The sequence below is a fragment of the Leucoraja erinacea genome, chromosome 3 (genome assembly GCF_028641065.1).
Source record: "Leucoraja erinacea ecotype New England chromosome 3, Leri_hhj_1, whole genome shotgun sequence".
NCBI lineage: Eukaryota > Metazoa > Chordata > Chondrichthyes > Rajiformes > Rajidae > Leucoraja > Leucoraja erinaceus.
In genome coordinates, this window is record NC_073379.1 from 110,456,399 (window position 1) to 110,477,141 (window position 20,743).

General features: G+C 44.2%; 1 protein-coding gene across 2 annotated transcripts in view; it reads left to right on the forward strand.

Annotated features, from left to right (window-relative positions):
* The window catches only part of LOC129695921 (EGF-like repeat and discoidin I-like domain-containing protein 3), a 150,055-nt gene that overhangs the window by 83,213 nt on the left and 46,099 nt on the right, over positions 1 to 20,743 (forward strand). For both annotated transcript variants that reach the window (XM_055633385.1, XM_055633382.1), the window contains exon 2: positions 1,240 to 1,368. In XM_055633385.1, the coding sequence (XP_055489360.1) occupies positions 1,240 to 1,368 (129 nt within the window). The remainder of the gene's footprint in view (positions 1 to 1,239; positions 1,369 to 20,743) is intronic.

The following is a 20,743-nucleotide window of genomic DNA, read 5'->3' on the forward strand; positions in this document are numbered from 1 at the left end:
AAGATAGAACATTTTGATGAACTTTTGTAACTTTGTTAATGCCAGAAACTTTGTAACTCTTGTACGAAGACTGAAGACTGCTGTATGACTTTACTGGGTTGTATGCATAAGAAAGCATTTCACTGTGCCGAGGTACTTGTGAATCATTGAATTGATATTTCTTGTAAGTGTGCTCACAATAAGGCCATGTAGATGGTTACCCAGCATGGTAGGGACATGGATACAGCATTACATAGGAAAATTGTATATCTTAGATTCATTTTGAAATGTCATATTCACTCACACCTTTAGTACATAGTGCATCATTTCCTTGCTATTTAGCTTGCCTAATTATAGACAATAGACAATAGGTGGAGGAGTAGGCCATTCGGCCCTTCGAGCCAACACCGCCATTCAATGTGATCATGGCTGATCATCCCCAATCAGTGCCCCGTTCCTGCCTTCTCCCCATATCCCCTGACTCCGCTATTTTTAAGAGCCCTGTCTAGCTCTCTCTCAAAAGCATCCAGAGAACCGGCCTCCACCGCCCTCCGAGGCAGAGAATTCCACAGACTCACAACTCTCTGTGAGAAAAAATGTTTCCTTGTCTCCGTTCTAAATGGCTTACTCCTTATTCTTAAACTGTGGCCGCTGGTTCTGGACTCCCCCAACATCGGGAACATGTTTCCTGCCTCTAGCGTGTCCAAGCCCTTAACAATCTTATATGTTTCAATGAGATCTCCTCTCATCCTTCTAAACTCCAGAGTGTACAAGCCCAGCCGCTCCATTCTCTCAGCATATGACAGTCCCGCCATCCCGGGAATTAACCTTGTAAACCTACGCTGCACTCCCTCAATAGCAAAAATGTCCTTCCTCAAATTAGGGGACCAAAACTGCAGACAATACTCCAGGTGTGGTCTCACTACTGCAGAAGGACCTCTTTGCTCCTATATTCGATTCCTCTTGTTATAAAGGCCAACATGCCATTCGCTTTCTTCACTGCCTGCTGTACCTGCATGCTTGTTTTGATAGACTGATGTACAAAGGGCCCCCAGATCCCGTTGTACTTCCCCTTTCCTAACTTGACACCATTTAGATAGTACCCGGCTTGACGTTATTTAGATAATTATATTCTGTGATTTGGTGCTGGTTAAGGTATCACAGTTATCTTTTATCAATTTGTCTTGATCATTTTTTTTAGTTATCTGCTTTGACCTTAACACATTCCTTAATACGTGATCTCTTTTACATCTGTAACAGGAGAAATATGCAAAACCAACCCATGCGAGAATGGTGGTACCTGCATGGCAGGGTTGGCAGATGAAGCTTTTTCATGTGAGTGTCCCGATGGATTCACAGGTCCCAGCTGCTCTAGTATTCTGGAGGTTGGTAAGTGCAAGCGCAGACCTTAGCAACACCTCTTTCCTGCATGCCCACCTCTTCAATGTCTGCAATAATACAGTACACTAACCTGTGCTGCAATATGTGGCTGTCTAATATCACACAAGCATCTCCTGTACTCGTGTTGTCCTGTGCTGTATCTTTTAATGCTTTTATTATACATTACAGACAAGTCCCACAGAGGTACTTGTGGGAGAATGTAATTGAAAGAGTTGTCTCTGTAAAAAAATCTTTAAGATAATTACTTAGTGACTAAGAAATATTTTTGCCAGTGTAGTACTATTATTGCTTAGCATTTACCGTAGGGTATTAAGAATGAAATCCCGTTTCACATGAATGTGACTGTAACTGTTTCACCAAATATAGATCAACTTGGTTTATCGTAACACAAAACCTTATGAGAAATTCATTGCGATTACTGAAATTGGACAGATATGTAGCATAAATGGAGAGCTCCTGGAAACAATTTGCAACTTAGCATTTGTTGAGTATTAAGTCAATGCAAACATACAAGACAAATTTATATTTCACATTAAGTACTTGATATAAATATTTCATGGGTGTAGCATGATACTACTTTCTAAGTAATGGAAATGGTTGCTAGAAAAATCGAGTAAATATCTCCCATTTAAACATAGGAACATAGAAAATAGGTGCAGGAGTAGGCCATTGGGCCCTTCGAGCCTGCACCGCCATTCAATATGATCATGGCTGATCAGCCAACTCAGTATCCCGTACCTGCCTTCTCTCCATACCCCCTGATCCCTGTAGCCATAAGGGCCACATCTAACTCCCTCTTAAATATAGCCAATGAACTGGCCTGAACTACCTTCTGTGGCAGATAATTCAACAGATTCACCACTCTCTGTGTAAAAAAGACTTCCATCCCTTATCCTTAAAATGTGACCCCTTGTTCTAGACTTCCCCAACGTCGGGAATAATCTTCCTGCATCTAGCCTGTCCAACCCCTTAAGATAAACAAATTATAGAAACATAGAAAGTTAGAAAATAGTTGCAGGCGTTGGCCATTCGGCCCTTCGAGCCAGCACTGCCATTCAATGTGATCATGGCTGATCATCCAGAATCAGTACCCCGTTCCTGCCTTCTCCCCATATCCCTTGATTCCGTTAGCTTGAAGAGCTATAACTAACTCTCTTGAAAACATCCAGTGAATTGGCCTCCACTACCTTCTGTGGCAGAGAATTCCACAGATTCACAACTCTTGTTGTGAATTATAATGTTTTTCATCAGATTTAAAGCTATGCCGCTGATATATTTACAAACTTTTTGCTGTGTGGGGTCAATGTTACTTATTTAACTTGTGGTAAAACATTTAACAAGAACCTCTGTAGTCATATGTGGTTTGAATCAAAAGTTGTTGAGAATAATATAAATAGCTAAGTCAAAGAGACTGCACATAACGAAACAGTTTTGCATTCAAATATAATGACATCCACCAAGACTAATTAGTTCCAGACCTTATTACATACGTGGCCCAAAACATTAACAGAAACAAATTTCCAGACTGAATTAGAAATGATAGGCTTTGATATCAAGGCAACGTTTAAATTACATGTAACACCAAGTGGAGAAGTAAACTGTGGATCAGGAGAAAAACTCACAGTTGCTGTATTTATTTTAGCAAAAAGAATATAGATTGACTACCACAGTCCTAAATAGTGTGTATATATACGCACAAGTGTTTGACAGGGAAGAGGTTGCAGGAATAGTCAACAAAGCATATGATATCCTGGGGTTCAACAGTCGAGTCAGGGGAGTCAGTCCCTGGGAATCCGTCTTGGGGGTGGAGTTGGATCCATGGGAGGTGATCTTGCAGTGGGGATGCTCTTCAAACTGTGGAGCATTTTGGACAATACAGCTGACCCCCCCCCCCCCCCCATGACACACTAGTCAACCTGAGGAGCACCTTTAGCAACAGACTGGTTCCACAAAGATGCAGCACAGAACGCCACAGGAGATCATTTTTCCCTGTGGCTATCAAACTATACAACTCCTACAACTTTTGTCATGGAGTAGACTGACTCCCCTCCCCCCTCCCCAATCTTTACACATCCCCAATCCTTTCTACTCGTCACTTTAGTTTTGTGCATCTTGCGTTTTATGACAGTTGGAAGATCAATTTCCCTCCTGGGATAAATAAAATATCATCGTATTGTATGGTTAAAAGAGTCACAGAGTTGTGCAGCACAGAAACAGGCCCTTCAGCCCATCACATCCATGCCAGCCCTTTTGCCCATCGACATTAATCCCATTTGTCTGATGTGGGACCATATCCTTTTATTCCCTGCCTATTTAACTGCCTATCTAAATTCTTAAATGTAACAATTGCCTCATCTCTAAGACAAGGTTAGGCCAATGTCAATCACCACACTTTAGGAAGGAAGTAAAGCCCTATAAGAGCCTGCAGATGAAATTTACCAGAATAGTTCTGGGGTTGAGGTTTTTCAGATACAAGATTATAGGAAAGATATTGTCAAGCTTGAAAGGGTTCAGGGAAGATTTAGGAGGCCGTTGCCAGGACTAGAGGGTGTGAGCTATAGGGAGAGGTTGAGTAGGCTGGGTCTCTACTCCTGGGGCACAGGAGGATGAGGGGTGATCTTATAGAGGTGTATGGAATCGCGAGAGGAATAAATCAGGTAGATAAACAGAATCTCTTGGTCAGAGTAGGGGAATCGAGGACCAGAGGACATTGGTTCATGGTGAAGGGGAATAGATTTAATATGAATCTGAGGGGTAACTTTTTCACACAAAGGGCGATGGGTGTATGGAACAAGTTGCCAGAGGAGGTAGTTGGGGCTGGGACTGTTCCAACATTTAAGAAACAGTTAGACAGGTAAATGGATAGGACAAGTTGGGAGGGATTTGGATCAAACGTGGGCAGGTGGAACTAGTGTAGCTGGGACATGTTGGCCAGTGTGGGCAAGTTGGGCTGAAGGGCCTGTTTCCACACCATATCGCTCTATATTGCAGGAGGTAATGTTACTCTCCTTCAAGGAAGTAGATTGAGAGAAGGTTTTAGAGATGGATGTGTATAGGGTCAATGTAGGATTAGCACAGATAAACAATGAGAATCAGTTCCCACTAGCGAATGGTTCCATTGTCACTCATGTTCTCATTCACTTAACATCCATATTCGTTCCTATCCTCCGCATATCTTTCTTAAAACTTATTTTTCTATCTATCAATGTGGTTTCAGAACATTGAATATCCTATTCTTTGGTCTTTCATCCAAATCATTCATATAAATTGTAAGACATTGATGATCCAGTACAGATCTATGTGGCACACCTTTTATTATATATACCTAGCCAACCAGAAACAAAGTGATGTATTTATGCCTACTCTGGTTCCTGTTAGTCAGACAATCTTCTTACCATACCTGTGTATTATCTTTTACATCATAAACATTTTTCCTCAATAAACATTGACACATCATATTAACCATATAACCATATAATATAACCATATAACAATTACAGCACGGAAACAGGCCATCTCGGCCCTACAAGTCCGTGCCGAACAAATTTGTTTTCCCCTTAGTCCCACCTGCCTGCACTCATACCATAACCCTCCATTCCCTTCTCATCCATATACCTATCCAATTTATTTTTAAATGATACCAACGAACCTGCCTCCACCACTTCCACTGGAAGCTCATTCCACACCGCTACCACTCTCTGAGTAAAGAAGTTCCTCCTCATATTACCCCTAAACTTCTGTCCCTTAATTCTGAAGTCATGTCCTCTTGTTTGAATCTTCCCTACTCTCAAAGGGAAAAGCTTGTTCACATCAACTCTGTCTATCCCTCTAATCATTCTATCAGGACCTCTATCAGGTCCCCCCTATATTATTAAATGCGTTCTGGAAACTCTAGTCTAGTCCATCACCAGGACCTTGTTTCTTCAAAGAATTTCAATGAATTAGTCAAACATGATTTGCTGTTCACAAAACCATGTTGAATTTGCCTTATTTTTTATCTGTGTTCTGTTACCACATCTTTAATAACAGCTTCCAATATTTTCCCTGTGAAAGAATTCCACCTTTCCTGAAAGAGGTTGAGAGTTAGAAAGATAGATCAGCCATGAATGAATGGCGGAGTAGACTTAATGGGCCGAATGGCCTTATTCTGTGCCTATAACTTGGGAACTTTGCACGTTTGAATGGCAACATATCCTAGTATTGTCTACAGTGCCAGTATCCTCAGCATGCTTGGTGTTTATGATCAACTTTCGGGAATCTCTGACAGTTTCAATGAGAACCAGTCCAAGTGAGAGATTCCTGGAGAATTGCAGGCATATCCCCTTCTCGGGGATACCTCAAAGACAATAAACACAAAAGACTTGATTATTTTTTCCCAACGCATGTCTCCTTTGGCTTGGTTCCAGTATCAATAGCAAGCTACAAATGCTGACTGCCAGAATTACATTACCTGTTTCAAATGGTGTACCGACATATATTCAATAGTTAGTATATTGATGTATGCAAATTTTATTTGCCGGTTGCACTACAAGAAATCTTGCATCTTGCTTATATTTGGTAGTTTGTCACAAGGTCATAGTGATAGGAGCAGAATTAGGCCATTCAGCCCATCAAGTCTACTCCACCATTCAATCTTGGCTAATCTATCTCTCCCTCCTAACCTCATTCTCCTGCCTTCTCCCATGTGTGGTGTGGTGTCCTTGATGATGCTGCCAGCCTTTTTGAGGCAGCGACTGTGATAGATCCTCTCGATGGTGGGGAGGTCAGAGCCGATGATGGCCTGGGCAGTGTTTACTACTTTTTGAAGCCTTTTCCTCTCCAGGGCGCTCAAGTTGCTGAACCAAGCCAGGATGCAACTGGTCAGCATGCTCTCGACTGTGCACCTGTAAAAGTTACAGAGTCCTCCTTGACATATCGACTCTCCGTAATCTTCTCAGGAAGTAGAGGTGCTGATGTGCTTTCTTTTTAATTGCATCAGTGTGCTGAGACCAGGAGAGATCTTTGGAAATATGCACGCCCAGGAATTTGAAGTTCTTGACCCTTTCCACCTGTTGAAATAAACAGGGTTGTGGGTCCCTATCCTAACCCTTCCAAAGTCCACAATCAGTTCCTTGGTTTTGCTGGTGTTAAGGGCCAGGTTATTGTGCTGGCACCATTTGGTCAATCGGTCGATCTCACTTCTATAATCCGACTCGTCTTCATCAGTGATACGCCCCACAATAGTGGTGTCGACAGCGAACTTGATGATGGAGTTCGCACTGTGTCCGGCTACGCAGTCATGAGTATGGAGTGAGTACAGCAGGGGGCTGAGCACGCAGCCTTGAGGTGCTTCCGTGCTGATTGTTATCGAGGATAACATATTTCCACCAATACGAACAGACTGTGGTCTGTGAATGAGGAAGTCGAGGATCCAATTGTAGAGAGATGCGCAGAGACCCAGTTCTGCCAGTTTGGTAACCAGCTTGGAGGGGATGATTGTGTTAAATGCCGAGCTGCAGTCAATGAATAACAGCCTGACATATGAGTTTTTGTTGTCCAAGTGGTCCAGAGCGGAGTGGAGGGCCAGCGAGATCGCATCCACCGTTGATCTGTTGTGGCGGTAAGCGAACTGCAGTGGGTCCAGGTTTTTGTCGAGGTAGGAGTTGATTTGCTCCATGATCAGCCTCTCAAAGCACTTCATCAGCACCAGCGTTAGTGCCACTGGTCGATAGTCATTGAGGCACGTCACCTTACTCTTCTTGGGCACTGGTATAATTGATGCCATTTTAAAGCAGGTGGGGACCTCAGAAGTGAGAGGTTGAAAATGTCTGTAAAATCTCCAGCCAGTTGGTCCGCACAGGTTTTTAGAACACGACCAGGTATACCATCAGGTCCAGGCGCTTTTCGAGGGTTCACCCCTCTGAAGGATTTCCTGACGTCAGCCTCTGTGACTGAGACTGAAATACCATCACAGCGAATGGGGGCTTGAGAAGGCACATCAGTGTTCTCCCTATCAAAGTGTGCGTAAAACGCAATGAGCTCATCGGGGAGTGATGCTTCGCTGTCGTTTGAGCTGCCTCCTGATTTCGCCTTGTGATTGCATTCAGGACCCGCAACAGCTGCCAAACATCCGTCTCATTCTCGAGCTGAGAGCAGGTCCCTTTTGGCCTATTTGATGGCCTTACCATGGTCTTATCTGAACAGTAGCATAGCAAGCGTGGTGGAAGCTAGTTGGCCCAATGTACCTGTGTGGCCTATTGATGGACTTGTTTGATTAGTTTCTCTTTGCCATTCTTCTCATGACCTCTAATATTTTTCCTTCCAATGTATATCCAGTTCTTTCAAACATCACAACACAATTGGTGTTGTTTCAGGCTGTGCATTCCAGAGTTTTGCAATTCTCTACTTAAAGAATTGTTTCCTCATCTTGCCTCTTGGTCCTTTTGTAAATTAGTTTAAAACTCTCTGTCTGTTTAGTTTAGAGATACAGTGGGGAAAAGGCCCTTTGGCCCACTGAGTCCTCACTGACCAGTGATCCCAGCACATTAACACTATCCTACCCTGTGGACATTTTTTACATTTATACCAAGCCAATTAACCTACTTCTTTGGAATGTCGGGGGGAACCGTTGTTCTTGGAGAAAACCCACGCAGGTCACGGGGAGAAGGTACAAACTCAGTACAGACAAGCAGCCGTAGCCAGGATCGAACCCGGGTCTCTGGCGCTGTAAGGTATCAACACTACCACTGTGCCACTCCAGAGATTTGTTACAATCACTGCTGGCACACGTTTTTACTTGCTTATTCCATATGGTCCATGATTTTACAATGAAATCTTTCCTTGAGCTCATAGGAGTTAAATTGTACCAACACACTTCCATGTAAAGGGCCGGTCCCACCAGCATGCGACTCCATGCGGCAAGCGCGACCTAACGTGGTCGATGAGCCGTACGCCCTCGCGGGGCCGGTCCCACTTGGTTCGCCGGAGCCGTATGGAGTTGTGCGGAGCTGGTCTGGACAACGTGCGGGGTTCTGAAAAACTGACACTGTCCAAAAATCCCGCGCGGCCGCATTGAGGCCGTACGCACCGCCTCGACGGGCGTGTACGTAGCGACGCCGTACGCAGCGTCTTGATGGCGTATGTCTAGCGCGTGGCGTTGCACGATGACGTCACCGCCCGACGCCGTGCGACGTCCAAATTCAGTCGGCCCGCCTCCTGCCCAGCTGATTGGTGAGCATGATGTCGGGACCAGCTCCAGACGGCTCCGCAGTTAGAAGTGGGACCGGCCACGCGAGGCCGTACGGCTCAAGACACCACGTTTGGTCGCGCTAGACGCATGCAGTCGCATGCGGCTGGGACAGGCCCTTTACTGAAGTTTCTCATCTCTAGCATTGTGCAGTTACTGACATTAACATCTCTCTAATCATAATATGATGTTGAAGATTGGTGAATGATTGTTAAAAATCTCTGAATTCTCCAGGTATTTGTAATTTTTTTTTCGAAATGACTGAAATTGCCATCATATGGTGGCAAGGATGGGTGAATGGTTTATAAAAACCTCTGAAATCTACAATTTGTTGCCTAGCGCAAAGAATGATTTCTAATCATCTGATATAACTTCAATACTTTTGAACCCCATTTCTTGACTGATACAGCACCTCATATTTCGCTTGGATACTTTACACCCCAGTGGGATGAACATTGGCTTTTCTAATTTCACTTAGTCCTTGCTTTCCCCCTCCTTCCCAGCTCTCTCTCAAGCTTTTAAGAAGGAACTGCAGATGCTGGAAAATCGAAGGTACACAAAAATGCTGGAGAAACTCAGCGGGTGCAGCAGCATCTATGGAGAGATGGAAATAGGCAACGTTTTGGGCCGAAACCCTTCTTCAGACACTCCCTCAAGCTTACTGTCTCCGCCTCTTCCTTTCTTTTTATCCTGCCCCCCCTCCCCCATCAGTCTGAAGAAGGGTCTCGACCCGAAACATCACCTATTCCTTCTCCATAGACGCTGAGTATCTCCAGCATTTTTGTCTGCCGATTTTTCCAGCATCTGTAGTTCTTTCTTAAGCAAATCATATTGTTTGTTTTGTAGAATAAAAACCTATTGGGCTACTTTCAAAAGGTTACATACTGCTCTTCCTCACCACCTTTAAAACTGGTGGCCCTTGCTCTTACAACTATTTCATAGGTTTTTTCATTAAATCTAATTTGTCTCTTTTTTTTGTGTGTGACAATCTATTACTATCCTATCTGTCTCTTAGTTAACTTTAGAGATACAGCTTGGCCCGCCAAGTCCATGCCGACCAGTGCTCCCCGTATATTAGCTCTATCTTGTGCACTAGGGCCAATTTGCAATCTTTACCAAAGCCAATTAACCTGCAAACCGGTACGTCTTTGGAATGTGGGAGGAAATTGGACGAAACCCACGCGGTCACAGGGAGAATGTTCAAGCTCTGTACGGAGCCAGGATGGAACCCAGGTCTCTGGCGCTGTAAGGCAGCAACTCTACCACTATTCCACCATGCTGCATGTTGTTACATTTTTCTTTGTCGCCTGCAGACATTGAAACTCTATTTGCTCAAGTACAAGTAATTTGTCTTAATGACCAATGGTAAAGCCATGTAAGCTGCCCTTCAGTTTGAAAAGCAATTATCCCCCTTTAATTCTGTTTCATTTCCTAATGCTTTATCTGAGCTGCCGCTGTTTAGTGGGTTGTTTTTCTTTCTCTTGCAAAGCTATTACGTGGAGAGTTGTTGAGTACTATTTGAACATCTATATGCAGAACATCCAACTATGTGCTCGCATTTTCCCTCCGTGTAGCTTCAAGGAATCAAATTAGCCAAACGTGATTTTCCTTCAACAATTCCATGCTGGTTTCACATGAATACATTCCAGTCCAGGTCCTGGACATTGGCAATAGGAGTTTCTGTCCTGTTGGAATTCAGCAGACTCGCTTATGTTTGTTGGATTTATTCCCCTCCACTTTGGTTCGGCAACATTTGGAGTATTATATGCGATTCTGGTTGTCCCATTCCAGGAAGGATGTGAAGGTTTTGGAGAGGGTGCGGGAGAGGCTTATCAGAACGCTGCCGGCATTAGGTAGTATTAGCTACGAGGAGAGATTGGACGGACTTGGAATGTATTAACCATATAACAAACCATATAACAATTACAGCACGGAAACAGGCCATCTCGGCCCTACAAGTCCGTGCCGAACAACTTTTTTTTCCCTTAGTCCCACCTGCCTGCACTCATACTATAACCCTCCATTCCCTTCTCATCCATATGCCTATCCAATTTATTTTTGAATGATACCAATGAACCTGCCTCCACCACTTCCATTGGAAGCTCATTCCACACCGCTACCACTCTCTGAGTAAAGAAGTTCCCCCTCATATTACCCCTAAACTTCTGTCCCTTAATTCTGAAGTCATGTCCCCTTGTTTGAATCTTCCCTATTCTCAAAGGGAAAAGCTTGTCCACATCAACTCTGTCTATCCCTCTCATCATTTTAAAGACCTCTATCAAGTCCCCCCAAATTCTTTGGAATGCCGGAGGTTGAGGGGAGACCTGATGGAAATATATAAAATTGTGAGGGGCTCAAGATGTGGATTATGGAGAACTTGCATTTGGAAAAAACTAGATATGTCTTAATTGACAAACCAGAATTATTCATTAGAATATGGTCTCCATTTATAGATTACTTGTAGGGGTAGATCGGACCAGCACAGAGGCCGGACTGAAGCCTGAACCCAGGACTAGATGAATACTTATGTTCTCTCACCTACGGACCTATCTCCCAAGTTGTATTATTGATAGTTTATCCTATTTTTCTAATTTCTTTCTTTCTTTATTTATTTTTTTCTACCGATAAATATAAGTAATTAGAGGCAATGTTAATAGGTAACCGATAAGAAGATTGAGGGGGGATCTTATAGAAACTTACAAAATTCTTAAGGGGTTGGACAGGCTAGATGCAGGAAGATTGTTCCCGATGTTGGGGAAGTCCAGAACATGGGGTCACAGTTTAAGGATAAAGGGGAAATCTTTTAGGACCGAGATGAGAAAATCATTTTTTACACAGAGAGTGGTGAATCTGTGGAATTCTCTGCCACAGAAGGTAGTTGAGGCCAGTTCATTGGCTATATTTAAGAGGGAGTTAGATGTGGCCCTTGTGGCTAAAGGGATCAGGGGGTATGGAGAGAAGGCAGGTACAGGATACTGAGTTGGATGATCAGCCATGATCATATCGAATGGCGGTGCAGGCTCGAAGGGCCGAATGGCCTACTCCTGCACCTATTTTCTATGTTTCTATAAAGGAGGATCCCAGCTACTTTTGCAACTGGGTCCCTGGAAACCTGGATACTTAATATGTAACCGTTAAACATAGTCTGCACTGGTTTGGATTATGATATGCAGATGCCTCTAATGAAAATGTATTTAAAAAAATAAATTAAAAAAATTGTGAGGGGTAGGTGGGGAAGAAGGTGTGAATCGTTTTACCTGGGTGTAATTGATAAAGATTAGAGGACATAGTTTTACGGTGTGAGGGTTAAGGAGATTTGCAGGGCAAGTTTGTTTACACAGAGTGGGGCATGCACGTTCTGACCACAGGGTTAGTGCCTGGAGCGCGCTGCCAGGGATGGTGATGGAGGTAAATACAATAAAGGAATTTAAGAGGCTTTTAGATAGGTGCATGGATATGCAGGGAATGCAGTCAGATGATATTAGTTTATCTTGGTATTAGGTTTGACACAGACATAGGGTCAGTCGTGTGCTATTAATTCTATATTCGATGTTAAGCAGGGAGGTAATAGATATTAACATCAACCATATTAATGGAATTAATGATTCGAACCAGAGCCACAGCAACCTCAGCCTTTATTTTATCAGTAACATAGAAACATAGAAATTAGGTGCAGGAGTAGGCCATTCGGCCCTCCGAGTCTGCACCGCCATTCAATATGATCATGGCTGATCATCCAACTCAGTATCCCATACCTGCCTTCTCTCCATACCCTCTGATCCCCTTGGCCACAAGGGCCACATCTAACTCCCTCTTAAATATAGCCAATGAACTGGCCTCAACTACCCTCTGTGGCAGAGAGTTCCAGAGATTCACCACTCTCTGTGTGAAAAAAAGTTCTCCTCATCTCGGTTTTAAAGGATTTCCCCCTTATCCTTAAGCTGTGACCCCTTGTCCTGGACTTCCCCAACATCGGGAGCAATCTTCCTGCATCTAGCCTGTCCAACCCCTTAAGAATTTTGTAAGTTTCTATAAGATCCCCTCTCAATCTCCTAAATTCTAGAGAGTATAAACCAAGTCTATCCAGTCTTTCTTCATAAGACAGTCCTGACATCCCAGGAATCAGTCTGGTGAACCTTCTCTGCACTCCCTCTATGGCAATAATGTCCTTCCTCAGATTTGGTAACCTATGACTCCTTCTATTTGGGACATGTAACGTTTCAACTTTAAAGGGGCTGTCCCACTTGCGCGATTTTTTTCGGCGACTGCTGGCACCCGTCAAGTCGCCAACATTTTTCAATGTCACGGGGTGACGCCTGTATGGTCGTGAGTAATCGGTAGGCGGTGCGGCTCTGGCCAGCAGCGGCCTCTGCAGCCTGTCCGCGTTTTTATTATTTTTTGTCTGTGTTTTTATGTAGTTTTTGTTATTTTATGTTGGGTGTGTGTGTGTGGGGGGTCGGGGGTGGGGGGTGGGAGGGGGGGGGAAACTTTTTGAATCTCTCCCTGCACTGGAGACCCGACCTTTTCTCGTCGGGTCTCAGGTGTCGTTGAGGCCGCAACGAGGAGCGGCCTCCAACAGGAAGAAGCCGGGGACTCAGGTGGCGACTCACCGTTGCCGTCGCGGAGCTGGCCGGGTCCGGAGCGGGTGGAGCGGTGGAGGAGCGCTGCTGCTGCTGCTGTCGTTGCTGCTGCTGCTGCTGCTGCTGCTGCTGCTACCGGAGAGTCGGAGGCTCCAACGACGGGTCTGTGGACGACGGCACCGGGAGCCCACGGCTCCCTGGAGGGAGACCGCTTCTCAGGGCTCCTGCAACGGCGACTTCTCCCGCCCGAGTTGCGGGATCGAAGAGCTCCTGGAGCGGGGCCTACATCACCACCCCGCGCGGCTGGAATGGCCGCGGACTTTGCGAGCGCACACCGGGGGCTCTAACACCAAGACCCGGTGTGCGACCTCGCACCACCCGGCGTGGCTTTAATGGCCGCGGGACAATCGCCATCGCCAGCCGGGGGCTATGACTTTGACTCTGACATCGGGGGGGGGGAGAGTGCAGTGGAGAGATAAGTTTATTTGGCCTTCCATCACAGCTATGTGATGGATGTTTATGTTAAATGTAATTATGTTGTGTCTGGGGTCTATTTGTATGTAATGTATGGCTGCAGAAACGGCATTTCGTTTGGACCTCCAGGGGTCCAAATGACAATAAATTGACTCTGACTCTGACTCTAATATCGTTCATGTTCAAAAGGGGAAGAAGAAGTTCGAAAATTTTCTGGTCCCTACCCCTTCTTATTTTCTATACGTTTTCATGGAAAAATAAAATAATGGGAACAAATGGACCCAAAATCTGTTGAACAGTCCACAAACAAGAAATTGACCCAGGCTGTGCAGTTAATTCTTTTTAACTTCTAAAATAAATTTCTAAAATATTTTAAGTACCTTTTTTATGTGGGCTGCTAAATAATGTTTGTGTAATTTCCCCTTGGGCCTCTTATTATCCATTTCAGATCTGCTTTTTATTCATTTCTGTATGTTGAAGCTGTAACCATTGTAACCATGTAACATGTGTGTCCCTGCAATGTTTGCAGAATGTTGTGCCTTTATTTATAACAATAGGCATCAAATTACTGCGTAGAAAGGGACTGTAGATGCTGGTTTACCCCAAAGACAGACACATATGCTGAAGTAACTCAGCGGGTCAGAGAATGAATGGGTGGGTGATGTTTCAGGTCGACACCCTTCTTCAGACTATTATTATCTGATTCTTTTAAAAATGTTATCTTTGCACACATGTTGCTTCCCTTCACCTTTAACTTCCCGTATTTTGCCTTTTGTATTTCAGATTTCCCCTGTGTGATTTTCAGTGTTAAACACATGAAAGTGGCTAGTTTCCAAATTGTCCATGTACATGTGCGTTCTGACCACTGGGTGGCTATATTCTGTGGATTTTGGCCACAAATGTGTTCACTCTCTCTTTGAAACAATGATCTTTTTTTCTAATTTTCACTCCAATTTCATATTCTCTTCTCGCGTTCATCAGTTGTTTAACTTCCACCCGGGAGTCCAATAACAGCCCGACAATACTCTTTCTTATCAGCCTTTCTAGCTCGCCTCCAATCTGGGCTGAATTCCCGTGAATCTTTTCTGTACATTATGTCCAGCAGCCCTTATAACCATATAACCATATAACAATTACAGCACGGAAACAGGCCATCTCGACCCTTCTAGTCCGTGCCGAACACATAATCTCCCCTAGTCCCATATACCTGCGCTCAGACCATAACCCTCCATTCCCTTCCCATCCATATAACTATCCGTCTTCTCCCCTTCCTATCACTCCCTCAGCCCTCAGGCTCCTCCTCCTCCTCCTCCTTTTTCCTTTCTTCTCCCTGCCCACCCCCCATCAGTCTGAAGAAGGGTTTCGTCCCGAAACGTTGCCTATTTCCTTTGCTCCATAGATGCTGCTGCACCCGCTGAGTTTCTCCAGCATTGCTGTCTACCTTCGATCTTCCAGCATCTGCAGTTCCTTCTTAATCCCATATTTCCTAATGCTTATCACAAAATCACAATGTTCCCACAAAAACACTTTGGTCATTTGTTTCGTTTTTAGTTTAGAGATACAGCGTGGAAACAGGCCCTTCGGCCCACTGATTCCGTGCTGACCGATATTCCCCACCCACTAACACTATTCCACACACATTAGGGACAATTTAAAAATATAACAAGCCAATTAACCTACAAACTTGTATGTCTTTGGTGGATTGGAGGAAACCGGAGCTCCCGGTGAAAACCCAACCAAGTCATGGGGCGAACATACAAACTCTGTACCGACAGCACCCGTAGTCGGGACCGAACTCTGGTCCTGGGTGCTGTGAGGCAGCAACCTTACCACTGTGCTACCTCTAATTTGATTTGTTCAATTTTGCAGAATGATATTTTATGATAATTGAAGGAATATTGATGATATAAATTCATAGGAATCCTTATTCGTTAACTAGTCACTGTATTTGCTTAATTAGGAAGTGTAAGGAAGTACTAAATTAAACACCTGGCACTACTGCTTTCAAATAACTGCATTCTGAGCACCTAAGTTTCAAAAAACATCAACATTTCGATAGATAGACCCACACTGTTTTTATGCAGAAACACCTTGCCACAGGCACAAGACCTATATTGTGGGCACAGGAAAAGAACTGTTAGGTCCCCCTCACAGAGAGGATGTATGTGTGTAATTTAGGATCATGACGCACCCTTGCTGCTCCTATCATTTTTTGTCACGTTTTGCATCAGTTTTTCTCACTACTGATAGGTAACAATATTGTGTCCCCTCTCAGTTCCTACTGTGCAGGACTAGAACATAAAGCACAGAGAAGTACAACGCAGGAATCGGCCCTTCGCCCCACAATAATGATAATAATGGATGGGATTTATATAGCGCCTTTCTAGATACTCAAGGCGCTTTACATCGCATTATTCATTCACTCCTCAGTCACACTCGGTGGTGGTGAGCTACTTCTGTAGCCACAGCTGCCCTGGGGCAGACTGACGGAAGCGTGGCTGCTAATCTGCGCCTACGGCCCCTCCGACCACCACCAATCACTCACACACATTCACACACATTCACACGCAGGCAAAGGTGGGTGAAGTGTCTTTCCCAAGGACACAACGACAGTATGCACTCCAAGCGGGATTCAAACCGGCTACCTTCCGGTCGCCAGCCGAACACTTAGCCCATTGCGCCACCTGTCGCCAATGTCTGTGCAAGCCATTCTCCATGGCCTGCAGATGATCCATATTGCAAAGTTCTCCGCATATTCATGTGCCTGTCTAACGGCCTCTTTAACAGCACTATTGTATCTGCCTCAACCAATTGGAATAATACTGCAGAGATAGAGGGTTGTGAGTTGGCCAATTTAACCAGCTTTTTTCATTCAGCAATCTATTTGTCCCACTTTTCTATCAGTAAGCCAGCTCTGAATCCACACAACCAAGTTGCTGTGAATCGCATGCGTCTTAACTTTCTAGACCAGCCTGCCATAGAGGTCTTCATCAAATGCCTCACAAAAGTCAATGCGTGGAAAATTCACTTCCCTACCTTCATCGATCATCTTAGTCGCCTCCTCAAAACACCTCGATCAAGTTACTAAGATATGACCTGCTGCGTACAAAACCATGCTGACTGTCCCGAGTTATTCCATTCTCTTCCAAATGGGAATAAATCCTAAGCAAGGAAACTTCTCCCATAGCTTCCCTGCCACTGACGTTAGGCTTACTGGCCAATAATGAATTCTTTGGATTTGCTTGACTTCCCTTCTGAGGCAAAGGAACAATACTCGCTACTCTCCTGTCCTCCAGAATGTGGCCGGAGAAGTTGCAAAGATCTTTGCCAAGGAGTGTAGGAAGGAACTGCAGATGCTGGTTTAAATCGAAGCTAGACACAAAATGCTGGAGCAACTCAGCAGGACAGGGAGTATGTTCAAGAAGGAACTGCAGATGCTGGAAGATCGAAGGTACACAAAAATGCTGGAGAAACTCAGCGGGTGCAGCAGCATCTATGGAGCGAAGGAAATAGGCGATGTTTCGGGCCGAAACCCTTCTTCAGACAGGCAGCATCTCTGGAGAGAAGGGTTGGGTGACGTTTCAGGTCAAGACCCTTCGTCAGCCTCTGAGTCTCAACCTGAATCATCACCCATCCCTTCTCTCCAGATATGTTCCTGTCCCGCTGAGTTACTCCAGCATTTTGTGTCTATCTTTGCCAAGGATCCTTCAATCCTCTCTCTTGCTTCTCTTAATCCCATCAAACCCCGGGATGTATCCACCTCCATGGTCTTCAAGAGCCCTGGCACTATCTCCTCTTCATTTCAAGCTGCCCTTGCATATTCATATTCTCCACACTCCATTCATCACCAGTTCCTTTGCCTTGTTGATTACATATAACATTCTAAAAGGATTGGACAGGACAGATGCAGGAAAAATGTTCCCCATGTTGGAGTCCAGAACCAGGGGTCACAGTTTAAGAATAAGACATATGAGGGAAAAAAAAATCACCCAGTTGTAAATCTGTGGAATTCTCTGCCACAGAAGGCGGTGGAGGCCTATTCACTGGATGTTTTCAAGAGATAGTTAGATTTAGCTCTTAGGGCTAATAGAATCAAGGGATATGAGGAGAAAGCAGGAACGCGGTACTGATTTTAGATGATCAGCCATGACCATTTTGAATGGCGGTGCAGGCTCGAAGTGCCGAATGGCCTACTCCTGCACCTATTTTCTATGTTTCTATGACAGATGCAAAGTACTTGGTTAATACCTCACGTACATCCTCTGACTCCAAGCACAAATGTCCTCCTTTATTTTTGAACAGTCCTATCTTCTCCTTCGTTACCTTTATGGTTTTCTGTATGTATAAATAGCCTTGGGATTTTCGTCAATCAACCATTTTTTACGTTTATTGTCCTTTTTAGCCCTACTTGAGTTCTGCCCTACTTGCCTTGCATTCTTCAAAGGCCCTGCCCGATTTCATATTTATTTTATTTTTGACCAAATGTTTGGTAATCCAAGGTTTCCTTGCTTTGCCATCTTTATCCCATCGTCAAGTCAAGTTTATTCGTCACATACACATACGAGATGTGCAGTGAAATGAAAAGTGGCAATGCTCGCGGACTTTGTGCAAAAAGACAACCAAACAAACTACAAACAGAATGGAACAGAATCACATATTCTTTTACATATTTAATATTGTGGGCGGAAGGAAAAAGGGAAATAAAGCAGCAATTTAAAAAAAAAGCAGTAGAGTGGTTCAGTAAAGTTAGTCCCTAGTGAGATAGGAGTTTACAGTCCGAATGGCCTCTGGGAAGAAACTCCTTCTCAACCTCTCCGTTCTCACAGCATGCCAACGGAGGCGTTTGCCTGACCGTAGCAGCTGGAACAGTCCGTTGCAGGGGTGGAAGGGGTCTCTCATGATTTTATTTGCTCTGGAGTTGCACCTCCTGTTGTATAGTTCCTGCAAAGGGGCAAGTGAAGTTCCCATGGTGCGTTCGGCCTAACGAACTACTCTCAGCAGAGCCTTCTTGTCCTGGGCAGAGCAATTCCCAAACCAGATTGTAATATTTCCGGACAAGATGCTTATTTATTGTGGCGTGCTTTATTGAGGAGCTGGATAAATCAAACTCAATGTACTGCCTTAAAGTACTGTCTGTTTTCTGGTACCCCTTCAAAAATTCCAGGAAGGTTGATTGAGCAAGACTTTTCTAAAATCCATGCTCATTATTTATCATTGCACTTTTCACTTTCAGGTGCTCTTATATTAATTCTTTAGTTCAGATTTAATTAAATTTTTCTACCACTTGCGTTAGACTGACTGCACTGTGATCCCTGCACATGTTATATTACTGGCATTAATATAGCTATTATGTTAGCTAGATGCAGTGCTTTTGGATTAGTCCTCACAAATTATTATGTGTCTCCATGCCTCCGCTGCCTCTAACGGCAGATGGAATCCATCCAGACTAATGGTCTTACTCTCGGAATTCCATTAGATAATGGTATTAAATTTTTTTTTTTTTTAAATGCACTTTCCTGATTACCCATCTCAGCCTCTACTATCATGTCCGCCCGTTCTACCTCCCCGGTAAATACTGCAGCAGTGATTTAATATTTTCACAATCTTTTCCATCTCATAATGGCCCCGTCCCATTGTCAGATTCCTTATTGGTTCATCTGTAATATATTTTCCTTTTTTTATGTTCCCTAATTAAATTTCATATTCAGCCATACTAACATGTTTATTTTTGTCCTAATCTGTAAATAATTTCACTGACAATGCCTTTTCCTGGTGTGTTTGCGTGTTCCACTGTACGAGCTAATTCAAGAGTTCTCCCGAGTTTGCCCTGATTCTAATGGCCGCTCATAGGTACTCGGGGCTCTCGTGGGCATTTTTCAACATGTTGAAAAATCTTCATGAGTCTTCACGAGCTTACCGCGTTTCCCAAGTACCTGCCGTTAGCGTTACGAGCCGCTAAGAGACGTCTCCGAGCTCCAACGTACCCGCTACGGACATTCTAATTGCTTACCACGAGTTTGATTTATTTTTAAACTCAGGAGAGCTCTTGAGTTACCTCGTACAGTGGGACAGGCCCTTTAATGTGCCTCTTTCCTTTATTTGCTCCCATATGCTATTATTCATTCACGGAGTCTCATAAATGTTTAGTTTATTCTTTCCTTTTTGCACTTATTTCCTGAATTCTATTGAACATTGTTTTAAATGGCTCCCATTAATCTACATCATTGTTGCCCATTTTTCCAAATCCAACTGCACTCAGTTCCTTAAAACAGCCTTTTCTCCAAACTTTCAACCTGGTCATAGAGTGATACAGCGTGGAAACATGCCCTTCGGCCTAACTTGCCCACACCGGCCAACAATGTCCCAGCTACACTAGTCCCACTTGCCTGCGCTTGGTCCATATCCCTCCAAACCTGTCCTATCCATGTACCTGTCTAATTGTTTATTTGATGATGGGATAGTCCCATCTTCAACTACCTTCTCCAGCAGCTTGTTCCATACACCCAGCACCATTTGTGTGAAAAAGTTACCCCTCGGATTCCTATTAAATCTTTTCCCTTTCATCTTGAACCTACATTCCTTTGGTCCTCAATTCCCCTACTCTGGGCAAGAGACTCTGTGCATCTACCCAAACTATTCCTCTCATGATTTTGTATACCTCTATAAGGTCACCCCTGATCTGCCTGCGCTCCATGGAATAGAGATCCAGCCTACTCAGCCTCCCCCTATAGCTCACACCCTCTAGTCCTTGCAACATCCTCATCAATCTTTTGTGAACCCTTTCAAGCTTGACAATATCTTTCCTATAACTTGGTGCCAAGAACTGAACACAATATTCTAAATGCGGTCTCACCATCGTCTTATACAACTGCAAAATGAGCTCGCAACTTCTATACTCAATACTCTAACTGATGAAGTCCAAAGTGCCAAAAGCCTTTTTGACCACCTGAAGGGCCTGTCCCACGCGACCTGCATGTGGCAAGCACGACCTAAAGGGCTGGTCCCACCAGCATGCGCCTGCATGCGGCAAGCACGACCAGACCAGAAGCGGGAGCTGTGCGGAGGTGGAGTGTGACACGGCGTC